This window comes from Xiphophorus maculatus, chromosome 7 (assembly GCF_002775205.1).
Source record: "Xiphophorus maculatus strain JP 163 A chromosome 7, X_maculatus-5.0-male, whole genome shotgun sequence".
Lineage (NCBI taxonomy): Eukaryota > Metazoa > Chordata > Actinopteri > Cyprinodontiformes > Poeciliidae > Xiphophorus > Xiphophorus maculatus.
Window position 1 is genome coordinate 16,471,791 of NC_036449.1, and position 23,265 is coordinate 16,495,055.

The following is a 23,265-nucleotide window of genomic DNA, read 5'->3' on the forward strand; positions in this document are numbered from 1 at the left end:
CCAACCCAGCAGATCGACGAGAGAACTCAATAACCCCTATAGCTGGATTCCATTTTATTTCCAGTCGCTGTGTAACCGATATAAAGAATGAATGCTGGATCTTTTTTTGTCTTTTGGTGCATTTATTCTGCATAACAGCAGCCATTGATTACAAAGAAAGCATTTCAACCAGAATGCCCACTAGCATCTATACAGTGTTTGCTGTTATTCCCATAAGGTGGAGAGAACAAACATTATTTTCCCCAAATAGAAAATCAATTCCAAGCAGAATATATTCTGTTCTCAATATCCAAAAGAAGCTGTCTGCAGATGGTCTCTCTATGAATTAATAAACTTCTGCGTGCCAACTTCTTCTCGCAAGCTATGTATTTATTCAGTGTTAAAGTAGAAGTCATTGCATAAGTGGTGCTTGCTAACATTTCAAATTCCAATTACGATTTGCATGTATAAAAAGAAAACACATAGGTCACAAAGAAAGTGTTGTAGCAGTAATATTGTAACTTGTATCGGCTTTATTCAAATAAACAACATGCCTTTCTTTACACATGTGTCATGGCTGGATAGATTGAGCTCCTGTCAGAACACAAAGCTCCCCTGGCAAGGCCACATCGCCGCGTCTGTTGTTAGGACCTGGTCCACATGGGGCCAAATTTGATTGGAAAGCCCAAAGGGAGGAGCTCCACCAGTCACAGGGGCATTGTTAGCGCCTCCAAAATGGTCAGAGAAGAATGACTGATTATACAACCACAGCTAGGGTTACTAATAGGAATTCTATTTGAATTTCTAACATAACAGATGTTTGCTGGGCACCTCTATGGAGTGCGCATACACAGTTATGCTAATTTGCCAGTGTTTCCCTTCAAGTTAGCTTAGAGTCATTAGAGCACACGGCTAGCTTGGATCCCTCTGTCAAACTAATAATTTGCCATTATTGATATTAATTAACATTTTTACTCTCAATGTCCTTTTTGACCCACTATCTGTTAGTAAACCCAGTTAGGGCAATAAAATCCACAGGAATCCATTGTAGCTGTGAGTCATTTATCAGGAGGAAAACATAAAGCCAATTAGGAACGGGTGCAGACAGTTGACTTCATTCTGCACTGACTACTTCTTGATCTCCATTATAAATTGCTAATAGAGCAGATTCTGGTGTAGGGAAGAGGTGGGGGAGTAGAGGGCTGGAACTTTCATCCATAAAACCAGGTGGATAGCTCTCCTCCATGATGGAAGGTGCTCAACATAAAGCATCGGTTTCATCTGTCAGTCTTTTTGATGAGGGTTGTCATGGTAAATCTCCCTCTCTATTGCCATGCTAATTGGCATAAATTAGGAATATAACCGAAAGATCTTCATACGTTGATTATTATTCCTCAAGCAGCCATGTTTTCTCTTATTTTGCTTTGTGATGCAAAAAAAGCATAAAACACATATAGCATTAATGGCTTAGATAAATAAGTCCTAATCGGTGTATGTGGAATGGTTTATTTTCCAGAAATCTCCACAGGGACTGAGTGAGAAAATACATCAAAAAAAGCTGGTTGGATCTTCCATATAAAATCAATAGCAAACCTTAGCTGGATTTAGTTTTCACACTGCTCTCACATCATTTAGAAGACTACATGGTGCCTGGAAGAACTCACCAACAGTATTTGTCTGAAAGGGACACAACTCAGCAACAACAATATCTGTCATACTATCCGTCTCCTTTTCTCAGAGATTTTTTTATATAAGATCACAATGACAGAATTTAAACCTCTGATCAAAACTGTATCTGCTTGTGTTAGTATGTGTTCCTGCTTTCTGTATCCAATTTTTCCGCATCGTAGCTTTACGACGATGTACACTGGGTGCTACGTAAATGAGTGGTATTTAATAGCCTGGATTGAAGTGTAAAGGCTTTCTCCCTTGAGTATTACTCCAAGAACCTAATTACAAGTTTCATCATCAATCATCAACATTATTTATTCAGCGAGATGAATTTCTAATTAATAACTGATGAGCATTATGGCCTCAAACACTGTAAAGCAATTAATTACCTTTGGCAACAGGGGATATCCCTGTAAAGTACTATCTGGTGCACAGTCACAGCAATAGGTGCCAACAGGCTAATGACCCCACCAAGATTGGACATTGGATAGTTGTCATTATTTACTGGGGGATCTCTTTAATACATATTATTAAAGTGACAAATAAGTTCAGAGAAACTGTATACAACTCTTATAAACTGTTCATTTTGATTCAGTTTAATGCAAAAATGTACACAAGGTTACCTCACAAATAATCCAAAATCAAAAGAATTACACAATAAGCACTGCTGACAGCAGCGCTGTTAATTAAGATTCTGAATACCTGACTTAAATCTAAATGTAATACTTGAAAACTTAAAAGGAGAACTCCAACTAAAACACATTTGGTTCATCAGCACTGTTCCACCTCTGTTTGGGAACCATATTTGGACCTAAGTAGGTGTTCCCGCGACTGACAATGCTGACAGGAAATATCTCAACAAACACCCATTGTTCAGGTGTAAAGGACATTCTCAGGCCAGCTGATGGTCTCTTTCCTGGATTAAACCACCATATTTTTCATAGATTCCTAGATTACATCAAACAATTTCTAACAGGAAAAGGTAAAATGACTGAATACAAAAGGTTTTTAAATTATGATTTCATTTATGGTATTAACTTACAAAGCTATGGAAATCAATCTGATTCTATGTTAAAATGTTTTGCCCCATGTTAAATAATTATTCAACTGTTATTACCCATATTTGTTTTGGAAAACTAACAAATTGCACCTTCGGGTTTTACCCTCGGGCTTTGGGACTTCCGTAAACCAGATTAAGAGCTTCTAACCACAACTAGGCAAAACATGAAACTGCAGTTAACCTTCCCAAGAGTCATGAAGATAAATGTTCAGCCATTGGTTTATGAACTTAAGAGTAAGAGTTCTCGGGTTAGGAGGACAATGAACTGAAGCATGCCGGTAATTCCACCTTTGACAGGCTTAAAAAAAGGAGATTAGGGAGTGATTTATTCAAAGAGCGTATGATTGACAGGCTGTTTATACTTGAAAATCTGGCTGATGTTTGATAAAGTTATTCAAAAGAGGGAAAGCTGCATGAAACTAGCAAATGTCAACTGGCTGCTCATTTAGATAAAAAAGAAAAAATCTTAAAAGATAATCTCACTTTCAGAAGCTAAATATTTGATGATAAACTCAGAGTTAGTTTTGTGTGAACTGCCCAAAGATTTGTTTTTAACATAATAGTGTTGTCATCAACACTACAAATATTCTACAAATATTACCATTTTGATCAATTCATAGTGGCAATGTCTTTTATTAATTCCTCTTCTCACTACTGTGTCTCTGGCGTAGGTTTCATTAGTGTAAGAATATCAAAGTAAATAAGGCTCAAGAATCACATTACAAAGTATTTGACACTGTAGCATACACAATCAACAGGTTAGACAGGTTGCTACACATTTTTTGGCATGTTTAAAATTCACGTCATAGGAGGTTTACAGCTTGAGACACCACCATATACCACTAAGGAACTAATGTACATGCTTCTCAAATGTTACCTCCATAACCTTAAGTCCTTACTTAATCTCATGTTACACTATGCAGACACTCTGTTTGCACTAATGAAAGATCAATTCACCTGAGCATGCTGAATGGTCAAATCGGCTCACACTAATGCACTCTGACCTACTTTATTGATTCATCTAATGATTACTGCATAAATAACTGATGTATAAATACCCTTTAGGGTCAGTTATAGACTACATGAATATCCAGATGTGTAAGTGTGCAAAAAAAAAAAAAAAAAAAATACAGATGACAGCAGCCTAACTTTTGTTTATTTAAAAAATATTATAAAACGGTCAAGTTTGTCATTTTATTCAATTTGGAAATAAAATAACTAATTGTGAGTAATAATTTTGTGTTTACTCACAATCTAAGCAGAGATTCAAAGTGTAAGTACTTTACATCGGTAATATTAACTGCATACTATAGATACAGAACACAGATGGATTTAACCATCTTCTGTACCCATTTAATCCACACTGGGTCTCCCGGAGGTTGGTGCATTTCTCGGTCCCCATCACAGGTCACCATCCATCGCATTGCAAAAAAACAGACAGATACAAAAACAACAAAGCACAGTTTATAGTGGCCAATTAAACTAACATCTATTTGTTCATTTAAGTTGAAGTACCCATGATTTAGAATTAAATGTAATATTTCTCCCTATAATTTTAAGTAAGCTGAGACTATTTAAAACTTAAAAAACCCATACCTGATCAATAAAGTTACTTTTATCAGAAGAGATTTTTAGAATTTTTATTTTGGCTGGTTTGATTTGTTGAGTTATGGATGCAGTGATCATTTCAAGATATACATCATGTGAAAAAGCAGACAGATGCTTTCTTGATCATTTTAGTTTCAGCTGTCCTGCCTAAGGTCACAAAAAGGTAGAAGCTTACAGCAAGAAGACACACAATTACTGAGGAAAAATAAATTTTCTTTCCATTTTAGATTATGTAGATGATGGGATGAGAAGATTATAAAGAGTGGGGAAGCTTAAATAAGTCAACGTGTGGCTACCTTTAATTAAAATTATTTAATATCCATTCAAAGTAAACAGTGTCCTGTCATGTTCATGTTATATATGACTCTCTTTCTTATGCTGTTAATGATTATTTGTAGATTTCTTGAATTATGCTATAAATCTTCATATACAAACCAACTGACATTTATGCCACCGCCGCAGTTTGGTCTAATTTATACAAAGTGTTACATCTTCATATCACTATAATTGTGCTGTCTCTAGTTCTTTTCAAGCCTCATTTCAATTGTGGCATCTTTGCAGTAATCATTGGTCAAATCGAGATTGGTTAAAATTAAAGTAGATTATTGTTTCATCTGCCTCCAGACACTAAAATGAAACAATCACATTATGAAAGAAACATGAATAAAGTCCAAAATGATGATAAAGAACCACGAGGAGCAGTAATTCTTTCATTTAGAAAATGAAAATCAGTGAACCAGCAATTTAATTTATCTATTGTTTCCATTTCAGCACAATTTTTGCCCATTTGTGGCATATTTTTAAATACACATGTATTCATCTCACACCCAGCTCTATCTGCATGGAGCAGAGATGGATTGAGTCATGCATGGCTGTGTGAGCCTTTCTGAGTAAATGTAATAAATGTACATGACTTTAATGCTGAATCGCAGTAGTGTCTTAATATGTAGCACTGCTTCTTTATACAACAGAATTGTATTCTGCATATCCCTTAAATGAGTTTTGTGGTGACTTCTTGTGGGTACATAACTTAAAGTTTAAGCCAAATGTTTACATATACCAGTATAAAAAACACAGCCTTTTTTCCTCACTGACTTTAAATCTGACTCAACTTTACCTTTTGTATGGCAGTGATAACAATTATTTCTAATTGCTACATTTCAAATGCAAGATAAGTTAGTAGAGAATTTTTTATACTTACTGACAAAAAGTAAGCATAACTTTACTTACTTTTTTAGTGGAATTGCCTTTTAAACTGCAAGACATGGGTCAACCGTTTTCTGCATTCTTTCACACGTTTCTCACAACAGCTTGCTGGACTTCTTGCTCATTCCTATGGACAGAACTGTACTTTAGTCTCAGAAAGTGACAAAAACAACAGTTAAAAGCCTTTAGCTGATCTAAAATGGTGCAACGAGAGGTCTGAAACTTCCCTCTTTTAGATTCCTCACAGAATAAAATTGAAACATATAAAGGCCTAAAGAATCCATGTGTCTAAAAATGTGAATGTTGAACTATCTGGTGAGTTCAAACTGAAGTTGTGTTCATATTCATATTTTTAACGGTATTTTTTATTGAATATAAATCAATAAATCCCCTACCTTTCATTAGCCATAATTACATTCTACTTTTATTTTATACCTATCGGTATTTTTAAATAACTGGCTGTAAAACTTGACAAAGAGCTCCAACTCACTCTTGTCTTGTACTTCCGGATGAGTGAGACATATAAGAAACAAGACTGGGCTCATCCTATAAGAGTCCCTCTCTGTAGGTCTACAAAACACACATGCACACCCCTCCAAACACACACACTCCAATCTCTTGTCTTTCCATCTGGTAAAGTGGGCTGTTGTGATTGATTTGTGGATTTGCTCCCTCTTTTTTTCTCTCCATTTAAGTGAAATAATGTATGGAAGCAATCTGGCGACAGACATTTTGGAAAATCTATTTGAAATCATTTCACTTGAAGCCGTGGCAGTTTGTCTTCTTAGGGGAGAGGACCAAAGTATAATTGTCTGCAGTCTAGTAAAACACAGTATAACTGCCATCACACTTGACTGAGCTTATAGCCAGCTAGTCCCGTGGCCTCTAGAAGATAGAGCAGTTAATGTTCCCTTTTATTTTAGAGGATATGTCACTTGTATCGCAGATTTATACCATGATACAGCAATTTTGTCCAAACAGATGGATAATGGTGTCACCAGCAAAAAAAAGCCCTGCTTTATTGGGTTTAGAGCATATTGTTTAGATAGGGGGATGTGCAGAACAGATCCTACAGCATTTTCTCTCTTTATCTCTCTAATCTTGCCCGTATTAGATTTGATCATTTTACTTTGAAGGAGGAAAATGTGGCTGTAATGGCTTCCTAATAGCAAACACAAGGGATACAAATCCAGGGACCTTGTTCTCTAGTGCTTCCATAAGCACCACTGATTTATAGAGGTCTTTATGACAGAAAAGAAAATGATCTGCTGCAGGTATAAATCAGGTGAGGAGTAGGAAATTGAACTTAGATATCATCTTGTCAGATGCTTAATGCTCTTCCTCCTGTCACATTCGATAGGACCAATTTGGAGAATCCTGCAGAGGTAAAAAGAAGACAATTAACAATGACAGTGTGGTAATAGATGAAGCTATAAAATGAACCCTGCTGCCTGCAGGATGCTTTGTATGATTTCCACATGAGGTGGTGGAAGCAGTTTGCTGTTTTAGCCTTCCGCTTCTTCCCCTCTCGTTGCAGTTTTTAGTATCCTTTTGAGTGTCATTTCTCAAATACAGGCAACATGAAGCAAGTGGAGATAAATTTATAGTTTAGCATGCTTTATAATTGAGTTATTATTCATCATATAATAGAGCTTGGGAATTTAGATGTACTTTTATGTTATTGAATGCCAGCGCATATTACCCCCTGAAGGTTTATTGATAAGTTTGTCAGTGGGGTGAGTGTAAAGTAATTATCTCACAAACAACCAAAATAAAACCCACTTATTGTGTTGAATTTTGACGTAAATACACCAATTTAAGTAACACCTACTAGAGGATAAGCTTTGGAAGGTGTTAAAATATTTGGAAATATTTAACAATATAGATATACTGTAGATATTTCGGTCAACCCTATTAGTTTCAAAGTGTAACATTTAATAATGACTTCATTTTGGCATTAGGAACTGTGTTGGATTCAGACTTAAATAAGCTAATTTAAATAAGATACACAACAAAAAACTAATTTTCAAGTGTGTTAATATTAAATTTTAAACTTACTTAAGTTTCAAACTGTCATTATTTTGTATGTATTTTAAATAAAGAAAATTTTAAATATTAAAGCTTTTAGGAGACAAATCCTAAACAATTGTACTTAAGACTGTAAGTGTCCTTTATTGCATTGAAACAAGAGTTCTTATCCAGATTTAATAACAGTGCTAATACTGCAAACTGAGATTCTTAACCCCGAGTTACTTATTGCTAACAATGAGTAGAACTCAGATCTGACTGTCATGGAAAAGGTTTACATTTCACATTGTTGAAAATGGAGTTGAGGCGTGCCGTGGTGGCTTAGGGGTGACCCATGTTTGGAGGCCTTGAGTCCTCGACGCGGACCTGCCGATGTTTGTCGCATGTTTTCTCCCCTCTGCTTCCCCCTTTTCTGTCAGCCTACTTTCATATAAGGGACACTAGAGCCCACAAAAGACCCCTGGAGGGGTACAAAAAAAAAAAAAGAAAATGGAGTTGAAAGATTATGTCTAGCTTTAACTGGTTTAGCAACAGTGCTAATGCTAAAGTCAAACCAGCTTGCATGTGCTGAGGCATGTGCTTGCTAATAATCAACAAGTAAAAGCTTCACGTTACTTTGTCAACCTGGGTTCACACTGTGCAATCATTGGCCATCTTAGTCAAAATCTTTCATTGTAAGTTCTCTTCATACAAGATATTGTGATATTAAAACATCTCAGTATTTCTCAATGAAGTGACTTCTGTCTTGCAAGCACTAACCAGATGTAGTCAGAATGACTGTCTGATAAAGTTGTGATAGAAAATGCCACAGCTACTCGTAAAGCATCTTTTTGGCAACATTTTGGATTTCAATAGGAACGATAAATGGCAACAGAGTGAAAGACAAGACACACAATATGTAAGCACAGAAAGTTGTTCAGACACTGAAGGATACAAGACACATTGCTGTTAAAAACAATGGTTGCATGTCTAGAGGTACATTGAGTTTGTAGCAAAATTGTTATAAAGGTTTTTTAGGATAGTAAATTTGATCTTTAAAATTTTCTTGAAATATTAAAATCCCATCCCATCTCATTCTGATGAAGTCAATAACTAGTCTTGTCTTGTGAGTTTTAAGTATCGTTACATACTGACCCGACCAAAGACTAAAATTAGGCAGTGTTACGAATTATCAGGAAACATTTTTGCAGTGAGACAGCTACTAAACCAGATATCTGATTTATTTTTCTTCTTTTGCCTAGACAAGAGTGTTTCTGCCACTGTCTTTGTTACTTCCTTCTCTCCCTTTTACCAACCTCTGCCAATAAGAAGTTTATTAACATCTGTAACTTTTGTAACAAATTACTGATGCACAGCATCTACTGGGTTTTAGAATAGTTTTTAAAAGATAAGCAACTTTAGCTAGCTTTGCGACTGCAGTAATATTAAAGACATCCTTGCTAGTAAGTTGAGCTGCTTCTCACTACAGAGCTGTTGTCAGTGAAAGTATCTTATCTGCTCTTACTCAGATGTTCAAAACAGTTTTTTGAGCAAATGGGGTTTTTTTGTTGTTTTTTTTTTTACTTCAAGTTAATTAACAAAATTTTCTGACTAATATTATCTGCTTTGTTTAATACTGGCGGTAAGCCTAGGCTATCACAGGCTAGTTGATTTAGGCTTTTTGATTACATTCAGCCTTTGGAGTTTTTAAAATCAATAAGAAATTAACCAATTGTGTTGAGTTAATACACTTTAGAAAGTGTGGACTTGTACTTATTAGAATTAGTTTAGCTTTTAAACGTACATAATTTGTCTTCAAATATTTTGAGTCAAAGATGACATCTTATTGGCTGAATTACAGCTGTTTTAAGTTTGCAGTTTTAATAGTAACTCTGCTTATTTGTTTTCTTCACGTTTTCTAAATGTTTTAGAATTTTGTTTAGTTTACAGATGTATCTGCTGAGGCGTTACGGTTCTCAAACATGTCATAACTCAGTGGTATAATGAGAACAGGGTAGGACAGAGAATGACAATGCTCTCTGATCCCTGAATGTCACTTTGGTCTAAATGCAACACACAGTTTTATAGATAGGATCATGCATTTGGCCGCATGCAGTGACATTTGACAGATACAAGTGAGGGGGGGAGAGAAATGAAACCCATCTATCTGGGTGTTTAGGTTTCCACTGACTTAAATCTTTTTAAAAATCTGATTTCTTGGTAAGTGATGACCTTTAGTGAAAAGCTCTGTCAAGTGGCAATTCATGCCCAGGCACCCAAAGAGCTTTAGAGCAATAACCAGAGAACCACAGCTTGGGAACCATCAGCCCTTGCAGCTCATCAAGCCAGGCGCTTGTATAATCTAATTTGATTTTAATGCTTCTCCGAAGGAGATTGCGCTCTTATTACTGTGTAATGATGCTGTTGTCAAGATCCAGTGGCGATGTCTAATATCACACCCATGTTAACTACTTCTGTGACACTCATCTCAGCATTGTCTCACTCCAAGATGGCTTCTGCTGTACACTTATGACTTTGTTTTTCTTTCTGTTGCATTTGGCTTCATGACTGACAGAAACAAAAGCTTTTTTGCACAGCTCCCTTCCTTATTACCTCTGCCTGATGTGGTACTTTTTTCGTATTCAGTACAGTAGATAGAGCATAACGATGAAGGTCTTATCTGAGATGAGGAGAATTTCAAGTTGCTCTCACTCGGGGGCAGCAAATGGAAAAGTGACAAGCCTGGTGCACTTGTCTATTTTACTTATTCTGGCGCCTCTGTTTCATATTCCGCCTCGCACCGCAGGGTTATTTTCCTCCAGGGTTCAGGAGGCCACGCTCCTTCATTTCTTCAGAAAATTGTTTCGCAGGATTTCAATCTTTGGTGGCTAGATATGACAAAACACAGTATCAAGAACACTTATGTATCTTATCTGCCATTTTTTCTAGGTATAAATAAAAGATCAGTATAAATTTAAGTCAAGTGGCCTCCAATACACATGTGAGAGATGAGCATATGAAGAACTATGAACCTTGGGACAGCCTCACTGTACATTTTTATTGCCTGCTCAAAATTACCTTGGAACAGATTTTTTTCCCCCCCATCATTTGTCATCCTTGGAAAAAAAGGAGTCTTTACGTGAGAACACTAAATGTCATCTTTAAACGTAAATACAAAGCTACAATGTAAGTAACTATCGATTAACTAATGAAATTTTGATGCTAGAAAATCATTTGCCCAGTCAGAGGTGCATCTCAAAAAATGAGTAAAGTAGAGCAGCATTTCAGGAAATTATTTGTGTTCATTTTGATAATTATGGCTTCCTGCTATACAGCTGGAGACCATAATTTTAAAGTTCAGACAGAATGAACATAGCACAGGACCAACATCTTTAAATCTGTAATGTTTAAAGATCCATCTTTAAATACATTTGGTCCTTTGTTTTTCTTCCACTCAATTTTTCATAAATTTGCTTGGATACAGCACTCGTCTTCAGGAGTAACTTTTGGTGGCTTACCAACAATAACACCAATCACTCTGTGTGCAATTAATGTCTATACTATGAATTTTACTAAAGAAATTGAATTACTGAAATAAAAATAAAAAAACATTTTATTGATATTCTAATTCATTGAGATGGACCTGAAAGGACTTTGCCCCAGATAGATCACTGCAGACAATATACTGCCAAAGTACCAGAAATATTCATGTTCTGTGATTATTTACCTCTCTTTATAAATTATGAAAAGAAAGAAATCAGCAACAAATACTTGGACAAAAAGAAATGCCTTGTGCTAAAACTTCGTGGAAAGATTAACAGCTTTAAAATCTAATTTTTTTTCTTTAAACATAAGAAGAATACAGTACAGCAATCTTTTGTTATATACCATGCATCACATGATGATGCACATACAAGCAGACTATGTATACTGAACAGCATCCCAGCAGTGTGACAAAATCTAAACATTGTCCTATTGATGTCCCATTTTTCCCCCCTTTCTGTTCGGCTCTTGTCAGAGGTCAACCTCAAACAGCATGCGGTGGAATCAGGCGTTACTGTTGGGTGTCACATTGATGCATTACAAGGCCCAGGAGGTCACGTCTCAGTAAACATACATTATCAAAACCCATAGAAGATGTGGGATGTTGACCCCCACAAACACTTTACACGGCGTAGTCAGGAGGAGAGAAAAAGAGGTCACATGACGGCAGAGAGCAACTTTGTTTGGAGCAATGACTTTTCTCGTCACAAATCAAGAGGGTCAAGCAATCAAGACTGGTCAGGCTCTATGTCAAGCAGCATTATCTCACACTGTCTGAAATGATCAATGAGCAAAAATAAAATAATCACAAGTTAAAATTGGCCTGGTAATGAAAACAGGCTGTTTAACTATGGGGGAGCAGCTGGATAAATAGAAGACTGGACGGCACATTGAAAAGATACTTTAAACTAGTTTATGTTATTTGGATTGTTAAGAGTGCACAATAAATTATTCTTTCAACCCAAATTCTAGCATTATGTTGCTGGAGCAGAAGGTTTAAAGTTTTAACCCAAAAGTTTGTGAAATGTTGTGATTCAGCTTGCTAAATAAGAGGCTAAATGAGCCTCATCGTTCTTGACAAGCAGACATTTTCAACTATGTAATGACCTGTGCAGACTTTATAGGACCTCTTCAACAGGGTGGAAGTCTGAAATGTTGAAATGGCACATTTATGTTTCAAGCTTGAGGAATCTGCTTTTTAAAAATCATGAAGAATTTTAATAAAGGGGAAAAGCAAAAACACCAGGCAACCTGTAAATTTTGTCCACTGACCGGATTAACGACAAGAGCCGAACGACATTTTATTTACAGCGGCCACAACGACAAGCAAGTAGCAATGCTACATGCACGAAACCCAGTTTCAACACTATGCAGATAAATAATAATACGTAAATTATAAACATATAGCATAAAAACACACAGCAAGGCTAGTGCAACACTGCTTTAGCCATGGCTAACAGCTGGTGCCTTCATTTCTGCTCTTTTTGGTGTTTCGGAATCGCCGCTCTAAGTGGAAACTCACTAAACCAGCAGCCGACAAAGAGGAAAAATAAGGCTAATTTCATCAAGCCAAAAACATAAATCCAGTCTGACCTTCGGTGTTTGTGTTAGAGAATATCAACTTGGCTCCAGTAATCTGTTGTCCTTGTGTTATCGCCGTGACCAACACTATTCCAATTAGCCCCTTGTTTTAGCAACTTTAGCATTTGCTATACCTACGGTCTGAAACAGCGCAGAAAACTAACGTCATTGTTCATAATTTCTCCTTCTGTTCGTTGATTGGCCCGGACAAAAATCAACCTGAGATATTCTGAGTCAAGTGGTGAAAACCCAGATTGTGTTTGAAGCCAGAATTTTGTCCAGGCTAGGATTCTATTGGCTCTGAGGAAATTTGCGTGTTTACATGGACTAAAAACGTTCAAATGCTGAATAATTTACTGATATCTATGGAAGCCCGTTTCCGCCACTCTGTTAAAATTTTTTTTTAAAAATTATCTCATTATAATGAGATACTATCTCAAAATAATGAGATAGTATCTCATTATTTTGAGATAGTATCTCATAATTTTTTTTTTTTTTTTAGCAGAGTGGCAGAAACGGGCTTCCATAGATATGTCCAAGATACGTGTTTTTAGGACACATATCAGAGTATCAGATGCTTTTTAACAGCAAGATACTGATACCCTACTTGCCTTTAATCAGAGGATCATATAAAAAGGATTTGTTTTTAAATATGACAAACCTATTTGTCATATTTTGTTTTCTAAATTTGGCATGCAACTAGTGTGTAGCATGAAGTTTTGGTTTTGGCCATATCAAAACTGGTTTGTTTACAACTGGATGTTGCCACTGACGCAAACCACGAAGATGATAGTACGTGGTAGGAGGATGATGTCACCACGTGTTTTTTAATGACTTGTCTGTGAAGAAACTTAAGTGTCATTTTGATTTAGTTTCTTGTTTAATGGAAACACCAAGAGCAAGACCTTTGAGGTGGACACCAACAATACCTTTAGTGCTTTTGGATATGTATTAACCTAACAGTTTTAAGTTTAAAATTGTCAATTTATCAAAGCACAACCTGAACCAGGTGTTGTAATCAGGAACCAGTTCACACAGGCTTTTCTCAAAAGTTTGTGTGTAATTTCTACAGCACATGAATTTATACATCGATAGTCCAATAAAAACAGGTAGGTAATATTGTCTATTAAAATGTTTCATTTTATTGACAAAAAAACAAAAACATATAAAATAGGCACTTAGGAGAAGAGTACAGTTGTAACAAGCCTATTTTCCTTGCTTTTAGTGATAAATACATAATGTTCTGCATGTGCATTGGGTCAACAGTACCATATCTGTGTAAAAACATATTTCCACCTACAGGCTGCCAAATATCCCAGTAAGCACTGTAAACAACAAGTCCAGCTATAAAAGACAATTGGCTATAAATATGTCATAAATAACACTTTTCTCACAAAATACTTCATGCTTTTTACTATTTCCTGCTTACTGAAACAAAACGCCAAAAGTTCAGTTTATCACAAATAAAATAAGACCAAATGACAATGACCAAAAACATAAAATTAAACTTTGAAAATAACATATCTGGCATAATCCTTTGCTCTATTATTTTATATAGACAACTTGTTACTTCTGCTACAATTTTAAAAGCTGTTTTTAGCATCAAGAAGTTCAGCAGGTTTTAAGAGCTTGATTATTATTGTATCTTTGTAACTCGAAGGATATTTACTTGTAAACTGACTTATTTAATTCCCTCAAACAAACCCTGTTCCAGTGTACCATACTGAAATCACCACCCTGCTATTTTATTCTACTTCCATAGCAGAAATATCCTGCTCATCATCTGATTTCTCAGAAGGCGAGTCATGTGGCTCTGAGCTGTTTTGGCTGTCCGGTGCAGAACCAGGCTCGGTGGTTGTTACTGTGCCTGGCTCCTGGGCATCACTTCCAAGCGGGACATCAGCAAGCTTGGCTTTTCCTGAGAATTAGACAAATGCTTCATTTTACATGTGAATGTGTCCCAAACAAGTATATAAAAAAGGAAAAAGAGCAAAACAGATACAACAGATTAATATTGCTAATATTCCTATCACATTATCTGTCTTAAGGCCCCCAAATACTTGGGTGTACTTCTCTCAGCGGAGGTACCCACATGCTGAAAGGAGACATACGAGCACAGGTACATTTTTACAATGGTGTACTCCAAGTTGCACAGTAAACCGCCTAGTAAGAAACTGTATTCATATCATATTGTTTTGTAAGCACCACCGAGGTTGAGAATCGGAGCAACCAGTCAGCCAGATTGCTACTTTGTACTGCAACAGATGTATGGCGGCTGCCCTGGTGGAGAAGAACTGATAGCTCTGCGCAGAGTCCAGCTAGCTCTGCGAACTTCCCAATATCTATTTGGATATTGGGAAATGAAGGAATTTGTCACGAGAAATGTAGGCAATCGGTACGCTCAATTATGAAATTTCAACTGTCTGCGAAATTTCGGACAGTTGTGTGTGTGTGGAAGCTTTATGGCTTCAAAACCACAGCTTTATAAAAATAATATTCCAGCATTGCCTATCTATACACCTGAAAACAGCAGATTTCATTTACAATTTGTAGGTCAGCTTTGAGCTTTTATTTAAGAAGGGTCAGAGTTTTAGTCAGGACTCGCTTTTGTTGACCCAAACTCTGGGACTCTAACCAAAAACAAAAAATCAGATTTTTTTTCTAAATACCTGAAAGAGGCTGATCCCCTTCACCAGTAGCAGATGATGACGAGGCTGCATCGCCTGCTGGCATCTTTAGTTCAGCAGCGAGCTCAGGGAGTCTGGGAGCCTGAGGTCTGGTCTTTCTCGCAGGGTTCAAGAAGTAACAATATGCACATCGGAAGGCTGAAACGACACAAATAAAAGTGCCATATATCTAGTTAATGCATACACTCTAATACACTGCCAAAGAGACAGATTAATCTAAATAAATTTTAACCAACGACAAAATTTGACTCAGATGCATAAACATTTCAGACTGATGCGACTTTGTGCATTCAATCGTGTTCTGTTTTCGCTTACAGGAGCTTGTAGCAGAGGAGGCATTTAAGAGCCGTGTGATATACTGTGCTGCCAAACGCTAGAGGGCAAATGAAGGCCCGGCCTTTGATTGAGACTGATAAACAGTGCTGTGATTCTCCAAGTCTTACCGATGTATTCAAATTCTTCTTTTAATGCCATGCCGTTATGGGAGAGACATTGCTGGCAGATGAGAGCATACCTACAAGAGAGCAAAGGCAATACTGTGAAAATGGCAATGTTGTATAAGATTGTATAAGGAGAACGTGAAGGGAATTGCTAATGAATACAATGATTGCATTAAATGTTGCTCCTTTAAGGTCTGTACGGTCAACATTTGGAAAAAAAAACAAAACATTATTAATATATAAAAACTACAATCACTGAGTTTTCAAAACTGCATGTCAGCTTCACCATCTTAACCATCAACTCGAATCAGGAAACATGAGGAAGTTTTGTAAATACTTTTACCAAATGTATTTTATTCAAAAGAAAACAAGCAATTTTTAGTATGTTTAAGTACATATTGCGCACCTGTTCTGAGGGCCGTCTCCGACAAGATACTCAATGACTCTGTCCATCGCACCCCTTTCCCTTGGGAGTACAGATCTGACCAGTGGTGGACCTGGGGGGTGCATCCCTGATTAAAAAAAAAAAAAAAAAGTTTGTTAAATATAGTCTTATCTTAACTACTAACCTAAATGTAGAATAACCTCTCAGAGAAACGGCATGTTGCACAAACCTTTGACTGATTTCCCAAAAACCAGCATATTTTCCCTTAATGATGCCACACCTGATCTCACTAGGAAAACATGTTGTGAACCCCTGCTATGTTGGTGGGTAGTAATTAATATAATTCAACATCAAGAGCAATCATAGGAAGATGACTGGTCATTTCTATGAGACTTGGCAGAGTCTCAGTGTCCTGCTGCTTATTAATTTACCAACATATGGAAACTCTGTGGTGACTCTTTGTATCAAATTGCTTTTCACTTTCAATTTTCAACAGACGCAGGTGATAACATGAAGTCATGTAAGCCATTTGTGAGGTGTTCCCGATGCCAAAAGCAATTTCACCAGGAATTATAAGGCACTTAGTGAGAACCCCACCACCACTGCCCACAGAAGAAATGCAGATCTGGTTAATTAATCATACTTAATGTTATCCAGTATTGTGCATACCTCAGTTGGCATTCCACTTGGCAATTACAAAATGCAACGTCCTTTACTTCAAAAACATCTCTTTAACCATTTATCCTTTTTTTAATGCAGAGTAGTGATTTCATAGATTTCTATTAAATATATAAATCTAAACTAAGAAGCTCTGTAGCATGCTGGTGAGACATTTATCTTTGCAAGTTGCCAACAGTCATTTTTATCTTGTGATCAACATTATATTATTGCCTTGCAGAAGTGTTAGTACCCCTCGATTTTTACAACATTGTGTTACAACCTCAAAATTTAAATTTCAATAATATACATTAAGTGGCAAAGAAACAAAACAGAGGATACCTGAAATTGAACAAAAAAAAAGACATGATTTAAAGTTTTCACAAATAATCTAAAAAGTGTGGTGTGCATTTGTGTTAAATGGTTGGCACACCAGGTACATAGAGATGGAGAGAAGGGTTGCATGTATAGACAACCCATGAAAAATTTACAATAAAAAATATATTGTTTCAATCTAGTTCTGAAATATTTACAAGAAAACAAAGAATTACAATCTCATCCCTAATTTGCACAATTTCATTGTAGCTCTGTCTGCAGGTCGAGGTCCCTCCCCCGAGGCCCCTGCAAAATAATAAATATTTTGCAGCCTCTAACATGTTCTCTCCCAGGATTGCACTGGATGTAGTTCCCTGTACCTGCTGGACAATAACATTGCCACAGCATCATGCTGCCACCACTACAAAACACAGTGCAGTGCAAGTTTTCTGAAAAAAGGTAACCAACCAGCAGATGAAGGCATGGGGCTGAAAAACTTAGCAGTAACGTTTGGAGTGAAGCGCACATATAGGAGCATTACTGGTAATGTTGTTAATAAATGCTGGGAAGATCAGATGTCTGGGCATCTCACCATCCATAGGGTTTTCTGCCACACAGAACTTTGCATAAGCCATAAAGTCAAATATTACCCCTTCTGATTAGAGCAAATGTTTGCTCTGTTCTCTACATATTTGCTGCGTCTCCTGTAAGACTCGTGGCAAACTGCAAACAAGACTACTCAAGGCTCTCTTTCTGTGTTGGTCTAGCACAACCCCCCGCCCTCCCAAGAAAAAAACATTGCAGTTTGTGTTTGCCACATCCCTAAATGTAAAACTTACTTGCAAGGCACTACATGCAATTTCAGGGACTGACTAGATGCCTTTTCTTATTTCATAGTAACACCCTATTTTAAGAAAGGTTGAATCGTTTTAAAAGACATTTGAATACAACATTTATGCAATTATCTTTTACAGCTACTGCATTACATACCACAACCTTGGCGAAAACACAAACCACAGAGCTTTGAGCAACTGGGGACACAAAGCCGGGGATGAGTAAATCATACCTTAATCGACCACATTATGATCTGGTCCCCTTGTGTGCAGGTAACTCACCGACTCCTGGAACAGGTGTTCCCGGGGTCATGGGCCTCCTCATCAAACTCTGCTGAGCAGCGACTGCTGACAGGCCCCTCTCTGGGGGTCCACCTGGAGCAGAATGGGAAGCTCGGCCAGGATAGCTGGGCCCAGAGGCGAGAGGAGGGCGGGCAGAAGAACCGTTTGCAGGATTCGGCGCCACCAGTGACATGTTTGGAGTGACAATCCGCTGACGGAGCTCTAACAAAGAAAGATTGCAGGCAATATAACAGTAGGCAATCCTGGATTTAAAATAGCATCTGAAGTGGCATCTTCCAGCCAGTAAAGACTAATTCATACCTTGTCCTGGTTTGGGAGTCAGCTGGGGTCCAACTGGAGTGGATTCAAGTTCCTTTACACAAACGGCAAGATGATAGAAGAACATGATTTAACAGGAGGTAATTAGTTTAATGGCCAACCTATTTGAGAAAAAAAAATCCTGACAACTCACATTTTTTTTCTTAGACTCAGGATCAAACCTTTCCAAAATCATTTTGGCATTCTTATACGTCTCAGTTTCCATAACTTCCTCAAGCTTGGAAAGAAAAAACAACATCAACAAATATTAAAAACACATGAAAACACAAGCAGACTGCACTAAATAATTCTTCACGTATTAATCTGACAGTACACCAGTGTTTTAGTAATCGTTTGATCAATACAACGCAAGCAGATTGAATTCATTGCAACAGTTACTCCCTTCAAAACTATATTCTAAATAAAATATTGAACACTTGTGCATGTTTGCATTTAATATGAAGAATAATTGGATTCACTACTTCGATAATGGGGAGTGTGAAAATTCATCAGCCCTAATTATTGAAAGTTATTAGAACTTGACAGAGGATGACAAGCAATTTATCAGATTTATCTCCTTTCTCTATTAAATGCCATTAATTAAAGTGACATTAGTGGATTGGCTCGTTGGGTTAACAAACTCAAACTGTCTGCATAAATTCTACATGAGCTAAAGTTGCAAAATGCCCTGACCTACATTAAGAGCCAGGATAAAAACACCAACAATTCCGTCAAATGGTTAAGAATAACAATTTGGGCTAAAACTTAAAGAAAATAAGATCACTTACAATTTTCCTTTTTTGTTCTTTAAGATCTTCCAGTTTGTCATCTGAAAAACCAAAATATTGAAATTGCAATCTTTGTAACAAAATACTTCAAAGAATAGTTATGCGTAGAAATGAGGTAGGATCTTACTATTTCTTTCAGTTCTTCGTGAAAAAATAACGACAAGTGCCTTGCGAAGTAGCCACACTCTGAAATTCGGATTTCAAAAAGAGTTACTCGGCTTTGTCATGTTCAGGTTTTGGTGAACTTTCCATCAGTTCTGTTGTATACTTACAAAGCTGGAAATACTAAAAAGAGTAGAATCAATACGAGTCGTCCCATTAACTGTTCAGGCATGTACCACAAATACACAACAACGAGTGTGACCAAATACAGCAAACATGAGTACAGCAGCATTCCTCCGACCCATTTCTTTAACTGCTTTTGATACTTTTCACTGTAATCTTCAAGAGTCTGGATTTCCTGCAATGAAACAAAATATTTCAAATTCTATTTGATCATCAATATGATTTTACCCATCTTAATTTTGATACATCTTAATTCAAAAACATGCCCAACAATGTAAATGTGTCAATCTTACACAGCATTTGAAACTAAAAATATTTATGGTGACATAAAAGTTCATCTAAATGATGCTTGGTATATTCAGATATATGTTTAGATCAAATTCCAGATACACAATTGTGGGGAAGCCTGTAACTTGGCAACAGCAGACACTCATCCACACCTTCCACAAGCTACACATTTGTTTTCTAAAGAAGATTGTTGTTCAAGTTGGTATGTCAAAGAATAATAATTGAGTGAAAGAAGAAAAAAAACATTGTGAAAAAAGGTGAACCACCAAAAAGAATAACAATCTTCCTTTTCAAGAGTTTGGGGAAGATTCACAGGCTGAGTACTTGAGCTGAGTATGTACAATATGTAATGTTCCAATTTAAAAAAAAAAAGAATATTTGTTTAGGTTTTCATTACCTGTAAGCAATACATATCAAAACTAACAGAAAAATGCTTGAAATAAATCACTGTTCATGATCAATATAATACAAATTGTACTGAAATAAAATAATCTTTTAAATGCATTAGCATTTAATGAGATCCAACTCCATCCCTACCTTACAGAAGGCATCCCTCTGTATTATTTTACCTTACTACACTGAAATAAATTTTAAACAGCACAATCCAGAAATTACAGACTGACGCTGCTTTAAGACTAGACACTGTTTAGCTTTCACATTCAAACCACATCTCTTAATATTGTATTGCATTTGTGCTTAAATGCAAATGAAGGCAAATTCATGTAAAGTTTGAAGGTCTACTTCTGAGAAAGAACCCAATTGTCTGGCATAGGAGTCAAGATTCAAAGGTCACTGTATTACACAGAAGCAGTAATGCAAATACCACATAACAAGGGAACGTCCAATCAGAAAATAATTAGGACAAGAAAAAAATTACCAACCAATTACATTTTAAAGTTAAACTACTAATTAATATTCTGATTCTCTAAATGGAAAATGTAAGCCCTGCTTCAAAGTGCTGACCAGGCTAGCTAAAAATAGCCAGTGGACAGAATAGGTCCCCCTCCTGATCCCTGGCATGTCACTGGAACATGTGTGTCTGTCACTCTAGGCAACAAATGAGCAGATCTCATTTTCAGTTTTACTATACAGTAGATCCTGCAAGATTATCCTTTCTTGTGCTGTAAACCAGCAGACAAAAACTATATTCTGACAGAATTACAAGGGAAGACACAAATAGGTCTAATTCCCATCGCTTCACAACCTAAATACCACTCGACATCTTTCCGACGTGCAGACCTCTTGTGAATACTACTCCAAGAACACAAGCTGAAAATAGCCCAACGGTGGCTTGGTTTCAATACAGCAATGAAGCTCAGTCACTCAGCAAAACAATCAAAAATGTTGCCTGTGTTTTCAGTTCTTTGGTATTACAAACTGACTGAATGCAGCAGCTTTGAAATCCTATACAAGAGTTTTATAACCTGGAAAAAAAAAAAACTACATTAAATAATTTCACTAAATTGTAAATAAATGTAAAGATGATGATAAAATTAAAAATATACTAATATTAATAAATCATTTTCCCTATTATATTCAGAAATAACTTCCCTTTCAGTTAACTTTACCTTTTCAAGTCTTTCCAAAGTTTCCACAGTGGAAGGTTTAGCCTGAAAGACAAAGAAATTCAACAGAGTAACTTATTTTCTAAAACAAAAGTCAATTTCCTTGCAAATAGCTTCTTTGTCATTTTCTTTGTCACCTTTGCTTGCTCAATACTTTAAAAAGTCTCAGTACATTACATTATTCAGGTTTAATGCAAAAGGGAGACAAGAGAACTTTGTCATATGCCCCAGTTACATGATAAATCTACATACCGGTAAAGACTTTCAAATGCAATATTAGATGGTTGCAATCAAGTTGAGTGTTAATCAACCAATACTCAGCACTCTGGAGGACACATAGAGAAGTGATATGCAGACTCTGTTGTGCCTAAAAATGTATAATTTAAAAAACACAAAGTTTCAAAGTTTCTGTAAACTGTGGAAATGATGATTGGAAACGTTTTTACTTTAGTTCTGATCAGAAACTAGATGAATAAACTGGAGAATTCTCAAAACAAGAATAGCATGGGAGGATTTGCAGATTTATTCCTGTTTTTTGTGCTGCCAGATTTAATATATAATAAGCCCAAATTACTCTGCTGGTAATAACAGCCATGCTTCCTTGTGGGATGGCCACTAACACACTTCTTACCTAAATGACCAAATAAACTGATGTTGTGCTTCACTGACAACACTTTCCCACACGGATATGCAAAATGTTTGGTAGCAAACCACTCATAAACTGGGCTACATTTGTTAGTTGGAATTGGGTGTCCATTGATTCCCTACAACTTAAACAAAAAACTAACTTAATGATTCACGTTTTGCTCCCCAAGAAAAACCAAAGCATACAATCTGTGTTGATTTTGCAACCGTCTAATCTAGAAACATAACTAGGAATACAAACCCTCCATCGTGAAATTGCAGACCCCATGCTTCTCCTCTTCTTAGGATCCTTCCCTGTCACTGGTTTTATATCTCCACCTGTGGACAGCAGTGGTTATCACTGAAACCCAAAACTAATTTTAAGTCAGCTCCCCTCCCCCCCTTTTTGAGGAACTGAAACATTTGACATTGCTTCATCTTCGTGTGTTTCATGGAAGAAACGCACGAAACACTCCGTGTGAGGCAGTTTACCAACTTTACCAAGCAAATTAAACACGTTAATACTTTTTGGCATGGCTTCAGCAGAGGACGTGGTGCCCCTTGCTAACTCCTATTAGCAAATCTTTACCAACGTAGCTCTGTTTTCGATGGCATTAGCAACAAAAGACAGATATTTAACGCTTTGTGTATGTTTGAACGTGGATGTTACAGCAATATGTTACTAAAACAACGTCACAAACTCCAACACACACGCTCAATTATTACCCGCAAGCGCTGTTGTCACTCTGGCTAACTTTTGGATAGCCGCTAGCTAGCAGTAATGCCCCCGTCTACAGCGGCAATCAAAACAACTATCAAGCTTAAGTTTCTGCAGAGGTTGACGTTAAATCGGTGACAAAAGTAGCTTTTTTCCATACGGGTACACACGGCGAAGTTACCTTAGCAGTCGAGAAGCCCAGTTTCAGTAGCCTACAACGAAACAGCAGCCCGTCTTGTCTTTACTCCGAGTTAACATGGGGGGAGTGTCTTCCAGAGAGCAGAGCAGAGGAACAAGACAAACAGGGTTCACTTCTCTACCCTGGGCGACTCTTTATGCTTTAGTCGTTTAAGTGGAACCACAAGGCTCAAATCCACATGACTGATAACTAAATTGTGGATAGTTATTCTGGTTATGTACCTAAT

The 23,265-nt window shown here is 36.8% G+C and overlaps 1 protein-coding gene across 1 annotated transcript; it reads right to left on the reverse strand.

The window, feature by feature from the left end:
* Positions 1–13,772: 13,772 nt before the first annotated feature.
* Positions 13,773–23,265, reverse strand: LOC102234536 (endoplasmic reticulum junction formation protein lunapark-A-like). Its single transcript, XM_014471498.2, has 13 exons — positions 23,022–23,265; positions 22,385–22,461; positions 21,502–21,543; positions 19,633–19,820; positions 19,488–19,546; positions 19,361–19,401; positions 18,727–18,810; positions 18,576–18,627; positions 18,255–18,476; positions 16,189–16,294; positions 15,786–15,856; positions 15,325–15,480; positions 13,773–14,573 (listed from the first exon to the last, which is right to left on the reverse strand). The coding sequence occupies exons 2-13, from the start codon at positions 22,409–22,411 to the stop codon at positions 14,401–14,403; spliced, it is 1,221 nt and encodes a 406-aa protein (XP_014326984.1). The 5' UTR covers positions 22,412–22,461; positions 23,022–23,265; the 3' UTR covers positions 13,773–14,400.

Excerpts from the sequence above, each read along its gene's own strand:
- LOC102234536 (XM_014471498.2), bottom strand. The coding sequence starts at position 22,411 with ATGGGGTCTGCAATTTCACGATGGAGG. Across the intron at positions 19,821-21,501 it reads CTTTGGAAAGACTTGAAAAG|GAAATCCAGACTCTTGAAGA; the intron begins GTAAAGTTAACT and ends GTTTCATTGCAG. Across the intron at positions 19,547-19,632 it reads TTTTTAGTATTTCCAGCTTT|AGTGTGGCTACTTCGCAAGG; the intron begins GTAAGTATACAA and ends TCCGAATTTCAG.